General features: G+C 51.8%; 1 protein-coding gene across 8 annotated transcripts in view; it reads left to right on the top strand.

Moving 5' to 3' along the window:
- Tmcc1 (transmembrane and coiled-coil domain family 1) overlaps positions 1 to 14515 on the top strand; it is a 168668-nt gene that overhangs the window by 150143 nt on the left and 4010 nt on the right. For all 8 annotated transcript variants that reach the window (XM_071605937.1, XM_071605934.1, XM_071605932.1 and 5 more), the window contains one exon: positions 12949 to 13084. In XM_071605937.1, the coding sequence (XP_071462038.1) occupies positions 12949 to 13084 (136 nt within the window). The remainder of the gene's footprint in view (positions 1 to 12948; positions 13085 to 14515) is intronic.

Genomic DNA, 14515 nt, shown 5'->3' with positions numbered 1-14515 from the left:
AGGGTCCCTTTCACCTCTTAAAAATAAAAGTGATGTTTTTTAAAGTTTACTTTTATGAAACAATCTTTGGGCCTGAAATAAATTGTTGGCTTGTGTCAGTGGCTCTGAGAGTGAAAGCCACAAGCTCTTTCAGATGGTAACAGTGCGTCAATCCTGCCTCTCTCCTGTACTCTTCTTCAATTCCAACTCAAGACTTCAAGGGAGAAGAAAGGTGTGTAGAGGAAAAAAAGTTCTAAACATGAACACTGGTTGCTATTTTCATTTCAGTGCTTCACATGTGCTTTATACACTGAGGACTTATGTGTAAAGTAGTGAGCAATCTCAGTACTCGGGGGGACTCTAGAACACTCAGACCCAAGTCCCAGGTTCAGGTCCAGTGTGGTTGCTTACTAACTCTGAAAACCAGCAGGTTTCCTAATATCTCTAAGTCTTGATTTCCTCATCTCTAACATAGAAATAATAATAACAATCCTGCGCAAGATTATTGTGACATTTAAATGAAATTCTGTGAGACACGTTGCTCAACACCTGACCCACGGCATTCATGGTGTCAGCCAGGAACTGCTGCCACCCAGCCCCTGCCTGGCATTGCTCGGCCATTGGCTTAACAAACACTGCCAGCTTTGACTCCTGTTCTGAATGGAGAGCAAAACATTGCACTGTTCAGACTCCTCCGATTCATCTAGAGCTTGTGGTTTTCGAATCCCATGTGGGTCAGAAAATCAGAGAAAATACCCCACGTTTCCCAGGGCCTACCTTGTATCCATTTAAAATAAATCAGACAAGAACAGCACTTGAGCTCCTCGTTGGCACCTCACGTAGGAGGTGTGAGCAGTGCTTTGACTGCACTGCACTTTGGGTTCTCTGTAGAAGGTAAATGACTAGTTTTGTTTTATTTATTTGTTTGTTTGTTTATTCAGTGTCTTTGACAGTGAATATATTTGCTAACTTTGTTGGTCTTTGAGTAGTTTCACATAAGTGAGATCCTCCCCCCACACACACACACTGAAGCCTATTTTAAGCACCAAAACTTTCCACATTTTAGGCTCTTGGAGAGTCTCTCTGCCTCCTTTTGACAAGATACACTGAACCTAACTTAATGAAAATAGCTTAGAACGGCAGCTTCCTGCCCAGAGGGACTCACTCGGAGCTAGTGGGCTTCGTCTGCAGAAGATGGGAGATGGTCCTAGGCTTCTGAGTTCATCTGTCTACTTTGACAGTTTGTGTCTTCCCCTTCCCATTTCTCCTTCGCTTTTGGCTGCCTGCAGCACCCCTCTCCCTCCCTCCCTCCCCGGACCCCCGTCTCTCTCTCTCTTTCTCTCTCTCTTTTTTATTTTTTCCTCTTCCCTGGGTGCTGGGGATCAAAGCTAGGGCCTTGCTCATGTTAGGCCACCATAGAGCTGCACTCCAGCCTGCTGGCCCTGTGTCTGCTCTGTCGCACGCTCTCCTTTTGCCTAGAAAGGAGGTAGGCTGAGGGTGAACTTGGTGGGCTCTTCTGTGACCAAGACCATTGGATGCACATTTGGTCAACTAGATACTCCAGATTTCTTTGCCTTTTTTTTTTTTTTGGCAGTGCTGGGCCTGGAATTTGGGTCTTGGACAGGCTGCATCCTCTCCCACTAAGTTACATCCCTAGCACATAGAGCCATTTAAAAAATTTTTTCTATGCTGTAATTTTGTTCGTTTGTTTGTTTGTCTGTTTTGGTTTTTGTATATAACTAATACTTGGGGCTTGGGCTGGGGCTGTAGCTCAGTGGCAAAGTGCTTGCCTAGCATGTGTGAGGCACTGGGGTCTATCCTCAGCACCACATAAAGATTAACAAAATAAAGGCATGCTGTCCATCTACAACTATAGAAAAAAAATTTTAAATATTAATATCTGAGTTGACAAGGGAGGCCATGCACAGTGTTGTTGCTCGTTGTTTGGTGAGAGCAGTGGTGACACTGTCACTAATAACATTAACAAACCCCTGGGTCTGCATGATGCCAGATATTGGTTTTTTTAGTTTGATTTTAAACCCCTGGGTGCTCTGAGGTGCACTGAACTAAATCTTCAGCCCTTCCTATGTTTTATTTTGAGACACAGTCTTGTTAGGTTGCTGAGGGCCTGATTCAGTTGCCCAGGCTAGGATCTTCCTGCCTCAGGCTCCCAAGTCCCCAGGACAACAGGCATGGCCACCTCTCTGGCCTAGAGGCTTTAAAGGCAAAGATCCATCCTCACAACATTCCTGCGTGTGCATTATACTGTCTCCAGTTACAGACGAGAAACTTCAGGCCTAGTATCAACCATGGTCACCTGGTAGTGAGTAGTGAAGCCACACTTTAAGCCCAGTTTGTCCTGACTCTGACTGCAGTGTTCTTTTTAATGCAGGACAGGTTTTGTTTCGGGCTCAACCCTGAACTCCGTGTAGTTGAAAGACTCGCCTCGTTCTCAGAAGCACCCATTGCATGGGCAGAGGGTATTGGTCTCTCCCAGGTCAAATGTGTGTTGACTAAAAGTTGAGTCGCTGTTTTAAACATATTACTTAAAATTCTGTGAAGTGTGCAGGCTCCCAGAAGGTTTTCAAGGCAGCGTAGCAGTGCAGGGGACCGACTCCCCCACACCCCAGGGCTGAGAACGTAGCTCCGGAAGAGCAGCTGCCTGATGCACAGAGGGCCCCAGGCTCCATCCCCAGAGCCACAAAAGAAGAAGAAGAAAGAAATGCCTGCCCCAGTCACCTCTCCCCTTTTCTGCATCCTTCCTCAGGAATGTCCCTCTCTCAATGTGCCTCCATTATTCTGTATGTCACTGATAGCACCAGGCAAGATGAGTGCCAAGACCATCTGCTTAACTCTAAAGTACTCAGAAGCATCGAGGCTTGTGGAGGACCACGTGCATGTGCGTGCATGCGTGTGTGGTCTCCCCACATAATTTGTGCCAGGACTGACTACACTTAGGCCAGGAAGCCATCATAGCAGAGCTGGGCCTGAGACCACCTCAGCCCTTCTGGCCAGGGCCAGGCTCTTACTCTCCGAGCTTTGCTCTGTCTCTCAGAAACACGAGAGAGCGCACACTAGACAGAGGTGGGAGATGAGGTTTGGGGTGATGAGGTCCGTGCTGACTTCAGGTTGTTCCCGTCCAGCCAGTCCCTTCGTCCCCGTGAAGCACTGTCTCATGCTGATTAGTGGCATCTGGGTTTGTAGTCCTTCGAAGGTGAAAGAGACCTCAAATATCTATTTTAATCTAATTTAAGACGAGTACAGTGAAACCCAGAAACATAAAGTGACTCACTGGGTCACACCGTAACACTGCTTCACGTGTACTTAATTTGCTGCTAAAATCTGAGGACCAGGTGTGTTCTGCACGGGTGTGGCGTAACTAATAGAGTGCCCGAAGGAAAGGGTCCAGGCTCAGCCATGGCAAAATGCACTAAAAATAAGAGCTGGGGGACGCCAGGGCTTTCCTGAGGGGATCCGCGGTTCCTGCCATCCAGGGCAGTGCCGTGGACAGTCAGGCTGGAAACCCTCCCAGTGCTCACAAGCAGCAGCGTCATTTTGAAAGCTTGTATTTTAAGGGGATTGTTGTTCCTTGGAAATCAGCTTCTGAGAGTGTTTGTATTAAGCCCAGGGATATTTTAAACTGCTCTGAGTCACAAAAGCAAAAATTAGGAAGAAAGCAGTCACCACGAGCGGTCATCACACGCAGTAGAACAGGTGGGAACCGTGCTAGCCTAGCCAAGCACGGGCCAGAGGAGTCGGATGCAAGAGAGGAGGTACGGTCAAACGTGACTTTGGCATCATGGGACGTAAACCAGAGATATGTAGTTATATGGCTATTTTAGCCCCTTTTATTTAAAGTGTTAGTGCCTGTCAACTGAAAATGGATCTGAGTCAGTAAAGAATATGTTGAAGGGTAGATTTAGGCAATAAGTTTGAAATAGAAACAGAGAATATGAAATACTGAAAAAAAATCCCTAAGAGATGCACTTGTCGTGCGTGGGGGACACACGGGTAATCCCAGCCACTCAGGAGGTCAAGGCCGCAGGAGGATCACGAATTCAAGGCCAGCCTGGGCTCTTAAGGAGACCATGTCTCAAAATAAAAATCTAAAACTAAATAAGGGAGACGTTGTTTTGCAGGGTAGGACCTCCTGTAAAGAGACTTGTAGGGGCTGGGATTGTGGCTCAGCGGTAGAGCGCTCGCTTAGCATGGGCGGGACCCAGGTTTGATTCTCAGCACCACGTAAAAATAAAGGCATTGTGTTTAAAAAAAGAGAGAGAGAGAGAGAGAGAGATGAATCGTGATCTTGCAAAAGTGTACTATAGTACGGGTTAGCTCTTCCCAACTTAGCCCCTAAAGAGCTAATAGAGGAGGGAGGAGGGAGAAGATAAATTTGTAATCCCCACTAATTCATTGGGCTGGACAGGCTTGAACTGACTTGCTGGTTCTGACACCACCTGAGCCGGTGTGGCCTTGAGTGGGTCCTATAATTCATCTGAGCCTCGGTGAACAAACAAGGTGATGATATTGTTGTACAGGATTGTGGAGCTTGTTAAATGAGATCATATGTATGGAAGCGTCTAGTAGGTACTGGCTTTGAGCAGGAACGCGGGGGCTGGAGCTTGTCTGATGGAATCCTGTGTGGTATGTAAGAAGCCCTGGATCCAATCCCCAGCACCGGAAAACGGGTGGAAAAATAGAGTAGGAGCTCAGCAAATGCCTCCTCCCGTGCCTCATTTTCTGGGGAAATACAAAATCTGGGGCTGGGGATGCAGCTCCGAGGCAGGGTGCTTACTAGAGACGTAGTCTGCTCCGAGGTGCCTGGGGGTGTCGGCCGGGGACCTGGTTCTTCCTGTTTATCTCGGTACCTGCTCCACGAAGTTGCTTCCGCCATCTGCCCCAGTGACCTGTTGCCCAACTAGGGAAGCACCAGAGGCTCTCAGGGTGGCTCCAGACCCCGAGCCACTCCCAGACAGGCCTGCGTGAGAGGCTGGCTTGTTCCCAGCGGTGCCCTCACCCACTTTCTCATTCATCAGGAATCCAACCCAGAAGTGCCCTGGCCTATCTATGATCAAGGAAGGTGGCTGCTGGGTTGACCAATCCAGTGACCAGAACACTTTTGCAAGATTACTATTCATCTATGGATTGTTGTCCTCCAACCAAATCTGGATGGTGTCGTCCTTAGTCAATCAGGTTTTGCTTTTAGTGTGGGTCTCATCTGCCCAAATACGCTTATGACCTATTTTCTTTAAAAAGTGAAATTTAATATAAGTCTTTTTTTCTTTGCTAATAGTTAAGCTCAGGCCATTTTTAGATATCCATCATTTGGGTCGTGATGAATTAGGATCCCTGACTAAAAATCTTAAAAATGAGGTTAGTAATCTTGTGCTAGTTTTATTCCTAATGGAGCTGCGTGACCAGCATGTGCCAGCCAAGATCGCAGGGAGGTCACAGCCCACCCCATCACACCTTGCAGGTCCAGAGAACAGGGGTCCCATCCTGAAGGGGGAGTTCCTGGTTTTGAAAACTAACCTGTGGATGGCTGCACACAATTATCTCCCTTCTCTTTCTCCCTCTACGTTTTTGGTTTGTTGTTAATATTTAATAGAAGACGGAGATGTTCTTCCTCTGAACTCCCGAGGTACCTGGTGTCTCCATTTTAGAATCAGACAGATGGTAACCACCCGCCGGCCAGTGACCAAGGGACAGGGGCAGAGTCAGCGGTGGAGGTGCTGGGAGGGGGCAGGAGCGCCTGGTGGTGTTTTCTTTGCTGTTAGGTTTTGCATTTGATCAATAGGATTGATAGGAAAGCAAATCCAGACCCAGGCCTGAGCCCACGGTTCAGATCTTGACTGGGCCTCACTTGCTCACCCGGAGTCACTGGTCTTTCTGGGCCTCCTGTTTCTTTCTTATAAAAGTAAAGTGCCTCCCACGGAGGAGGGCGGAGGGCGGAGGGCAAGGACTCCTGTAGAAGCAGCTTCATAAAGGTGCGTTCCTCGGAGGCAGACGCTGCTCATGAAAAGACCTGGGCAGGGAGGGTGGTTATCACGGTGGATACTGGGGCTGGCGTTTTGATGTCTTGGTGCTTGATGATTGAGTGGATTGGGCTGGACCCCAATTCCTCCCCCACACGCACTCCTCCACCCAAAACTCCACCTGTTTATATTGGGCCCTCTGCTAGCCTCCTGGCAGGCCAGAGCTTCCCAGGTGGGTGACATAACCACACGGGGGCTGGTTCCGGCCACACGTGACCAGGCTGGGCTTCCCACAATGTGTGGTTGTGGAAAGAGCTAAGGAACCGTCTTCCAGGCCACTGGACAGCGAGGGAAAGTGTTTGTAAGGACGGGCAGTGAGGTCCCCAGGGGCCGAGCCAGCCCAGGTCTGCATTCCAAGACACAGGGCATCTCGCCAAGCTCTTTGTTCATAATCTTTTACAAAAGCCTCCAGCCGGGTGGCCCCCTGTGCTTCCTCCCTGGTGTTTCCTGCCGATTGTGGGTGCTCAGGGGGGGAGGCCAGCTCAGCCGTCGGGGGGGGCTGTAATGGGTGTCAGCTGAAGGCCGCATTCCCTGGCTGGGGCTGGCAGAGCTGTCGCCTAGCATGCGGGAGGCACTGGGTTCCGTCCTCAGCACCACGTAAGAAAGACAAAGGTACTGTGTCAGCCTACAGCTAAAACATGAATGTAAAAAAAGAAAGAAAGCCCACGATCCCCAGGTGATCCTTTCAACTTGAAGAGGGAACTAGCTGCTGGTGGTTGTCAGTTGGTGCACTAAGGAGGACAGGTCCTCTGTGACCACCGACCATTGTGGGTCCTGCTTCCCCGTGGGTCCCACAGCTCTGTTACCACCTTGGCGAGTCTCGTAACCTGTTTGTTTCATTTGCTGGGAAGTTGAGCTCACCCCACTTACCCAAGCCCTGCTCTGCTATTTAACTACTGGCTGATAATAGACACCACTCCCCACTTGGGAAGGTGCTCGGCTTCAGGAGATCCTGCCATTAATTTACGGAGCATTTGTGAGTAAGTGGCTCCGTCTCTAAAGGACCGTATTTTCCACAAGCGAGTGGGGAGGATTAACAGTGGCCACTCAGCTCTTTCCTGGACACTCTTAACGATCAGGGTAGAATTGACTTGAGACCCTTTGTGTGGTGTGTGTGTGTGTGTGTGTCTCTCTCTCTCGCTCTTTCTCACACACACAGACACACACCCCATGAGAGGAACACAGGTAAGACAGTTTCATCCAGGGAGGGCGACTTGTTGGATTGTATGGCCAGCCCAAGCCAGGGGACGGCAGGGACTACTGTCAGCCTGTGCGTTGCCTTCCTGACAGAGTAAGCTATGAGAAGGGCTTGTTGCACTTGGAAGGACAGAGATGTGTCCACCAGACCCAGTTGTGTGATGTCACGAAAAAAAAAAAAGACAAGAATATGCTGAAAACCGTGAAAATTCCAAAACACATAAAATTGAGATCATGGAGATAGACGAAGAAATGGAGGCTGAGAGAAGGAAGTCAGAAGTGGAAACAGCGGAGCCAGAGAGCATCGCAGACCAACAGGCAGGCTCCTTGAAGGGCCTCACCAGGGAAAGTGGGGAGAGAGCTGGGAGGATGGCCCTCAGCCCAGGCTGGCAGGGGCCCCGGGGAGCAGACCAGGCAAAACGGAGGACCCCGCCCGGGAGCAGGGAGTGGGCAGGGCAGGTCACCGCCCAAGGCACGGGGCCTTCTGGGGATGGCTCGTGAGGGCATTCCTTCACAACCAGGTCAGTCTGCGTGGATCCCCACTGGAGACCAGGGAAGTGACCAGTTTCCCCTGTCCCCTTTCTGCCTTTCACATTAGTTAGCCACCTCCTAATCTCACCACCGGGAAGAAGTCCTGCTAGGCACCGACTGGTGTTTCTCCAACAATTCCAAAAGACAAAAATGAGACCGGACGTGTGCCTGTGGTAACACTGCTGACCCACACAGCCATCTCTGCCCAGCCGCATGACTTCCGTTCCCCATCGTCACGGCTGCCCTATGGAATAGGGATTCCCTCGTTGCAGAGGAACAGGTCCCCTGCTGGTGAGATGCACAGCTGGAGCTTGAATCCAGAACGTGGACTGAGCAGATTCTCCACCTGGTGCTAATAGAAACAGGAGTGGACGGAGTCAAGACCAGGAGGCTTTGCATACGACATGGGCAAAGCAAACCCGCTCTGAGAATGGCTTCCAGAGCCTTTGACTCATTATTGACCCCTCTGTGATAAACACGGACTTATAATAAGGTTCAAGAGTCTTGGAAACAAGTGCTGAGAAGTTTTGGGGTTTTTTTTTAAGTACTTTCTAACCCATATTCATCACCAGTCCATACCACCATGCTACCAAATAAATCCTGGTATTTCACCCCCATTCTGCAGATGATACATCACCACTATTTCATGTATTTCCCTACCTCCTGTAGAGTTGTTGAAGTTAATGTTGTGAAGAGAAACATGGTGACAGCACTTAATGTTCAAAAGATAAAAATAGGTTCCTTAACTAGAAAGAATCTTCAAAGTCTAGGGGCAGAAAAGATCTGAGTAATCCTAGCTGCTCAGGAGGCTGAGGCAGGAGGATCCCAAGTTCCAGGTCAGCCTGGGCAACTAGCACGACCCTGTTCCAGGACGGGAGAGGACAGGGAAGGAAGTCAGTAGCAGAGTCTTGTCTAGATGCCGGAGACCTGGGATCAGTCCCCAGGACCACAAAAAAAGGACCCAGGAGTCGAGTTCAATCTCCTTCAATAAACAGTGTTTCCACAGTACCCCTGACACGCAGTCTCCCCTGGAATTCCTCCAGCAGCAAGGTCTCATTTTCTTTAAGATACTTTTTTCTTATTGTCTTAGTCACAGGTATTAGTTCTTCTTTCTAAAACTGAACTAAAATCTACTTTTAATTCTGACCCTCAGTCCCTAGGAGCCACTACTTCACCTACGTGACTTTTGACATCTGAATTCATCAAGGTGTAGTAACTTCCTGTCCTCACAGAATGAACATCTAGTAAGGTGATGCCTTTTGGTGTTTTACTTGTGGGACCTTTATGTCATTCGTTTATTCATATGTGCCGCCGAGAGTCGAACCCAGGGCCTCCCCCATGGGAGACAAGCGCTCTACCGCTCGGCCCCAGCCGCAGCCCCTGTATGTCTTGATGAAACACACTCGTGTGGTTCCAGACCCTCCTGCCTCAGCCACCTGAGTCATGTCAAGGTCGTCTTGAAGCTGGACACGGTGGCACACACCTGTAATCCCAGTGACTCGGGAGGCTGAAGCAGGAAGATCACAAATTCAAGGCCAGCCTCAGCAACCAGGTGACACCCTGTCTCAAGAAAACAGAGGGGCTGGGGGTGCAGCTTGGGGGTAGAGCACCCTACTCCGTCCTGAACCCACGCTGCTGACTGCTTTGATCCCTTGCTCGTGCTCTTTGGGGACAAGCTGCCTTCGGTTGTGTTGTCTTTATCTGGGGTGTGGACACAGGGGCCAGGTGGCTAATGCCAAGGCCAAGGCCGTGCTCACCAGCTGCTACCAGAGAACACCCCTGGCCTGGATGCTGGGAGCTGCCCTTGCTGGGGTGGCAGAGGTTCCGCTGCACCTTATAGAAGGTCTGCTGAGAAGGGGAGGGGACCAGGAGTGCCTCCTGCCCCGGAGCCGTCTGCAGTGGGAAGACCCCGTGGGGTGAAGTGGGTCTTCGCTTCTCCCCGGGACACACCTGGAGTGGGATCCTGGGCCTCGGGGACTCTGCTTAACTCTCTGAGGAGCCACCAAGCTCTTCCAAAGCAGCGGCACCATTCTACGATCCCCGAGCAGCAGGTGGGGGCCCGGCTTCTCCGCGTCCTCGCCAGCACTTTTTGACTGTACATCTGGGATCTCTTCAGTGCCCCCTCTTCCTCCCTCAGCCCACCTGGTGGCAGGCTGCAGGCCATCGGGGCAGCTAGAGCCTCAGCTCCCTCTGGCCAGGGCCTGGGTGGCTGCCAGGCCGGCCCAAGGAGCGGGTTGGTCTGGGCCTGCTGGGCGTTTTCAAGATGACATCACCATGTGCCGTTGAAGACCCTGGGCCTCAGGGGCTGGGGAGGGCTCAGCAGCAGGTCTTGGCTGCCACCACACACCCTGGCTTCCATCCCTCGCACCAGAAACAGATTTTTTTTTTTTTTTTTTTTTTTAAACCTTGGGTTTTAAAAGTCAAGCAGATGGAGATCCAGATCCCTGCTCCCGGCTGGGTGTCCTCTGGCGCTTCCTGGAGCCTTGATTCCTCCCTTGTACAATGGAAGAGATGGACGGGGTCTTCCCCAGCGGCCCTAACAGGCCTGCAAGACCGCACAGGTTGAGGGCCAAGAGGTTGGGGCAGCAGCCCAGGGAGCACGTGCCAGAGGTGGCCCAGGGGGCTGCTGTGGTCAGCCTACAGTCAGCGGCCACTCACACAGCCACTGTCCCGCCTCCTTTCTCTCGTAGCTTTTAATATTCTCTCCTTGTTCTGTATGTTGGATATCTTCATAATTAGGTGTCTTGGAGTTGGTGTATTACGGTTTTGGATGTTTGGGGTCCTGTAGGCTTCCAGGATTTGGCAATCCATTCCATCTTTCATATCTGGGAAGTTTTCTAAGATTATTTCATTCAACAGATTGTTCATGCCTCCCAGCGCCCTGAGGCTTAGCATGACAGGAGCCCTGTTGCCAGACAGCCTCCCTGTGCGCATAGAGACCTGCACATTTTGCGGGGTGGAGGGGCTTTTGTTTCGGTGCCCAGGGCCTCACACCTGTCCACCGCTAAGCAACAGCCCCAGCAAGAGCCGCACGCGGAACCCCACCTCCAGAAAGTCTGCAGCCCCCCTCTGGTGAGAAAGGACACTGAAGAAATTTGTCAGATGCTGAAAATGCACACGACGTTGGGCTAAAATAAGACGCTCACCAGAGGACAGCGTGTGGTGGCGGGGAGCTCTGTATGCAAGCAGGCCTCGGGGGCAGCAGGCCGAGGAGGACGTCACCCTAGGTGACAGGACACAGGAGAGCAGCACAGAGGCTCCTAGCAAGGGTAGAGGATGTCTAAGTTCAGTAACACAGCGAAGAGGGTCGGATTGTGACCTTCAGTGGTTTGGCTCCTGGTTTCTTAGAGAAGGACTGAGTTCAGGACGTAGCCATTATTATCTAATTATTATCTAATTTTTTTTCTGATTATTATCTAATTATTAAAGGGGCCAACAGTTGGTGATGCTGCAGCATGAAACCATAAAACAGCCGTCCTTTGTATTCCTCGAAGGTTGCATACTGCAGGTGTCATCGAAAACAAGGGGACAGGAGCCAGGGTCGGGGCTCAGTGGCAGAGCACTTGCCTCATGTGTGTGAGGCACTGGGTTCAAATCTCAGCACCGCATATAAAGAAATGAAGAAAATAAAGCCCATCAACATGTAGAAGAAAGACTTTTTAAAGGGGTTGAGTCTGGGACGCCTGTGCTTGTTTAGTTGGAAGTCCCCAGGTTCATAGGCAGAGCCCTGCGCTGCCTTGGTGGTAGATGCTGCCCCGTGGGGTGAGCCCTGCCCGCTGACCAACACAGCGGATTCCTTCCTAGTCACCAGAAACTGGAGACACATTCATTTTTCTCTTTCTCGCACCATTTTCCAGTGTCTGTAATGCGTGGTTCTCAGCCCTTCTACCCATGTAGCCCCTTGGTCCTGGGCCTCCGCACACAGCCCACCCCAAGATGCACTCTTTACCCTGCTGGATAACTGGTTTTCTTCTGTGTGCATCATGTGACCCCCCCCCCTCTATAATCTGCGTTGTGACCCGTTCACCGTCTATTCCACAATCACCATTCTGCCCAACCCCAGCCCTTTTTATTATGTTTTATTGTGAGAAGGGCCTCACTGAGTTGCTGAGGCTGACCTCAAACTTGCAATCCTCCTGCCTCAGCCTCCCAAGTGGCTGGGATGACAGGTGTGCGCCACCACACCTGGCTCTGCCCACCTTCTGGGATGTGACATCATCACTGTTCTAGTGACTCTGTGCATTTCTGCCTGCAGCTCTTGACCATGTTCTTTTCCCACCTGGAATCTCTGATCCCGTCCTGTAAACCTGTCCTAATCCTGTGGGTTCTTAGACTCCCTCCCCAGGTTCCGTCCTCATGTGGAGGGACCCTTCCTGTGTGCTCCTAGGTGCTGGAGGCGCAGGGTCAGCAAAATCACCCCGACTCCCAGGGGACCTGCCCGTCTCCGTTCTCCCTGGGCCTTGCTGAGCTCCTCCACTCTGGCCTGTTGTCTGTCCCTCACTAAGCTGCTTCTGTCCTGGGAACTTCTGCATGGTGCCCCCACACACACCTCCACTCCCTTCACCCCCAGACGTCGCCATAACTCAACATCACCCTCATTGCTGAACAGGAAGGAGGCCTCCCAACTGTCCAGCCCCACGGGCCTCCAGCCAGTCTGCCCTGTCACCCACTGGTCTTGGTTTCCCTCCTCCACCCCTGAAGTCACCTTGGCTTTCTCCCCTCTCGTGGAAGGGACCCTGCTGCGGGCAGGTGCTGTCCTGCTTCCCACAGGGTTCCCGCCCTTGAGCACGCCTCACACATCATGCCATGGACCCCCAGGTGGTGAACAGGCAGTGCTGGGACAGGCGCTGGTGGCTGCTGGCAGGTCCTGTTCCACTCAGGCGCTGCCCATCTTCTGGTGAGGGTTCTTACGGGCTCCAGTCATGCTGCTCCCACGTGCTGCTCCGCCTCAGGTCCCGGCTGTGCCCACCCCCATCCCGGTACTGATGGCCGCAGTGCTGTGCGCCGAGAAAACCCTAGAAAGCCGTGCTGCTGTGTGACTTGGCCTGTGACAAGCCGAGGCCAAGAGCTGCACACGGCATGCCCTGATGCCCCGGGCCACCTGGTTTCTTAGGGGTTTATTTTCTTCCCTTGCAGAATGCATCAGGAGATTGCATGTAAATTGTTTGCTGCAGGATGCATAAAACTCTCCCTCTCTGCCCGTCAGGTGTGAACGGTTGGAAGAGCAGCTAAATGACCTGACAGAACTGCACCAGAACGAAATCTTGAACTTGAAGCAGGAATTGGCCAGCATGGAAGAGAAGATTGCGTACCAGTCCTACGAGCGGGCGCGGGACATCCAGGTGAGCGCCAGCCAGGAGGGCGGGACGGGACAGGGGCAGCAGCCGGAGCGTGGACAGCAGCTCCTGCCACTGCAGTGCACCCGCCCTTCTGGGCCAGGTGTCCCCGGGGTCTGGGCCATTTGGGGTGCAGACTGCTCGGGGTCGTGGAAGTGTGTCTGGGCTCCCAGGAGGCTCTGCATGGGAGACCAGAGCCTTCTGTCCGTCGGTTGCAGCTCTGTCACATGCGAGGGCCACCTGGCCTGGCTTCTGCACCCTGAGAGGGAGGGCCTTGTCCTAGCTGCCAGGGCCAGAGCTCCTGCAGACACGTGCCATGCAGCTGGGCAGAAGCCCCTGAGGCAGGTGTTGGAGGGGAAGAGCTGCTGTATTCCATGGAGAAACAGAACGTTTGGTTTTTTCCTTATTTCTGTAGAGAGTATTTCCCAGGGAACGAGATGCCAGATGATGAAAGCCTCTTCAAAGAAGCTTGTCTAGAGAAGGGAGGTGGCCTGGGAAACTGGGGTACAGCCACCTCAGGGCCCAAGAATGTCCCCACAAGTTGCCTAGCTGCCCTTTTCTCCAGGGCCTGGAATTCTACTTGCGTTTTAGGGTTTTTTCCCATCAAGGTGGTCTGGCTGGGCAGATCTGCTCCACCTCTAGCTGGCTTCAGCCTAAAGCTGCCCGAGCCTCACAGGCAACTCAAGAGCCATCAAAGCAAGGCCAGAGCAGGCCGTGTGTCACACACCTATAATCCCAGGGACTCGGGAGGTTGGGACAGGAGGTCACAAGTTTGAAGCCAGCTTCAGCAACTTAATGAGGCCCCATCTTATAATAAAAAGGACCCGAAATGTAGCTCAGTGGTAAAGCATCTCTGGGTTCAATCCCTAGTGCCAAAAAAAAGAAGAAAAGGAACCAAGACCAGAAAAGCCCAAGGCTCCAGCTTTGGAAGATGTGTCTCCATGGCTAGGGAAATCGATCCTGTCCCCTGGATGCTTGGCAGATCATGAACACTCAGGGTAAAGGTCTTGGTCTTGAGGACAACAGATCACTTTAACGTTTGTCTAGCGTGTGACACAGAGATCAACCCAGAAGGGCCGTGTAACGCCATCAGGGCAGGTCACAGTTCCTCTGGGCTGAAATCAGACACTGACTTGATTCAGAAACCAGGTAGCCTTGGGTGGCCTTGGGAGGCTGAGGCAAGAGGATGGATCACAAGCTCAAGGCCAGCCTCACCCACTTAGCAAGATCCTGCCTCAGAAGAGAAAGGGCTGGGGGCGAGCCTCAGGTGGACGCCCTCTAGTTCAGTCCCCAGTACCAGAAAAGAAGAGGCGGGGTCTTGCCTAGTTCCTAAGGCCTGCCTCCAACTTGAGATCCTCCTGCCTCAGCCTCCCGAGTCCGAGTCCCTGAGTTTACAGCTAAGTTAATAATGCTTCAAAGAGAGCCTGCATTTGAGGT

This window comes from Marmota flaviventris, chromosome 20 (genome assembly GCF_047511675.1).
Source record: "Marmota flaviventris isolate mMarFla1 chromosome 20, mMarFla1.hap1, whole genome shotgun sequence".
Lineage (NCBI taxonomy): Eukaryota > Metazoa > Chordata > Mammalia > Rodentia > Sciuridae > Marmota > Marmota flaviventris.
The sequence above is the reverse complement of the archived record's forward strand: the minus strand, read 5'-3'. Positions and strand labels throughout refer to the sequence as shown.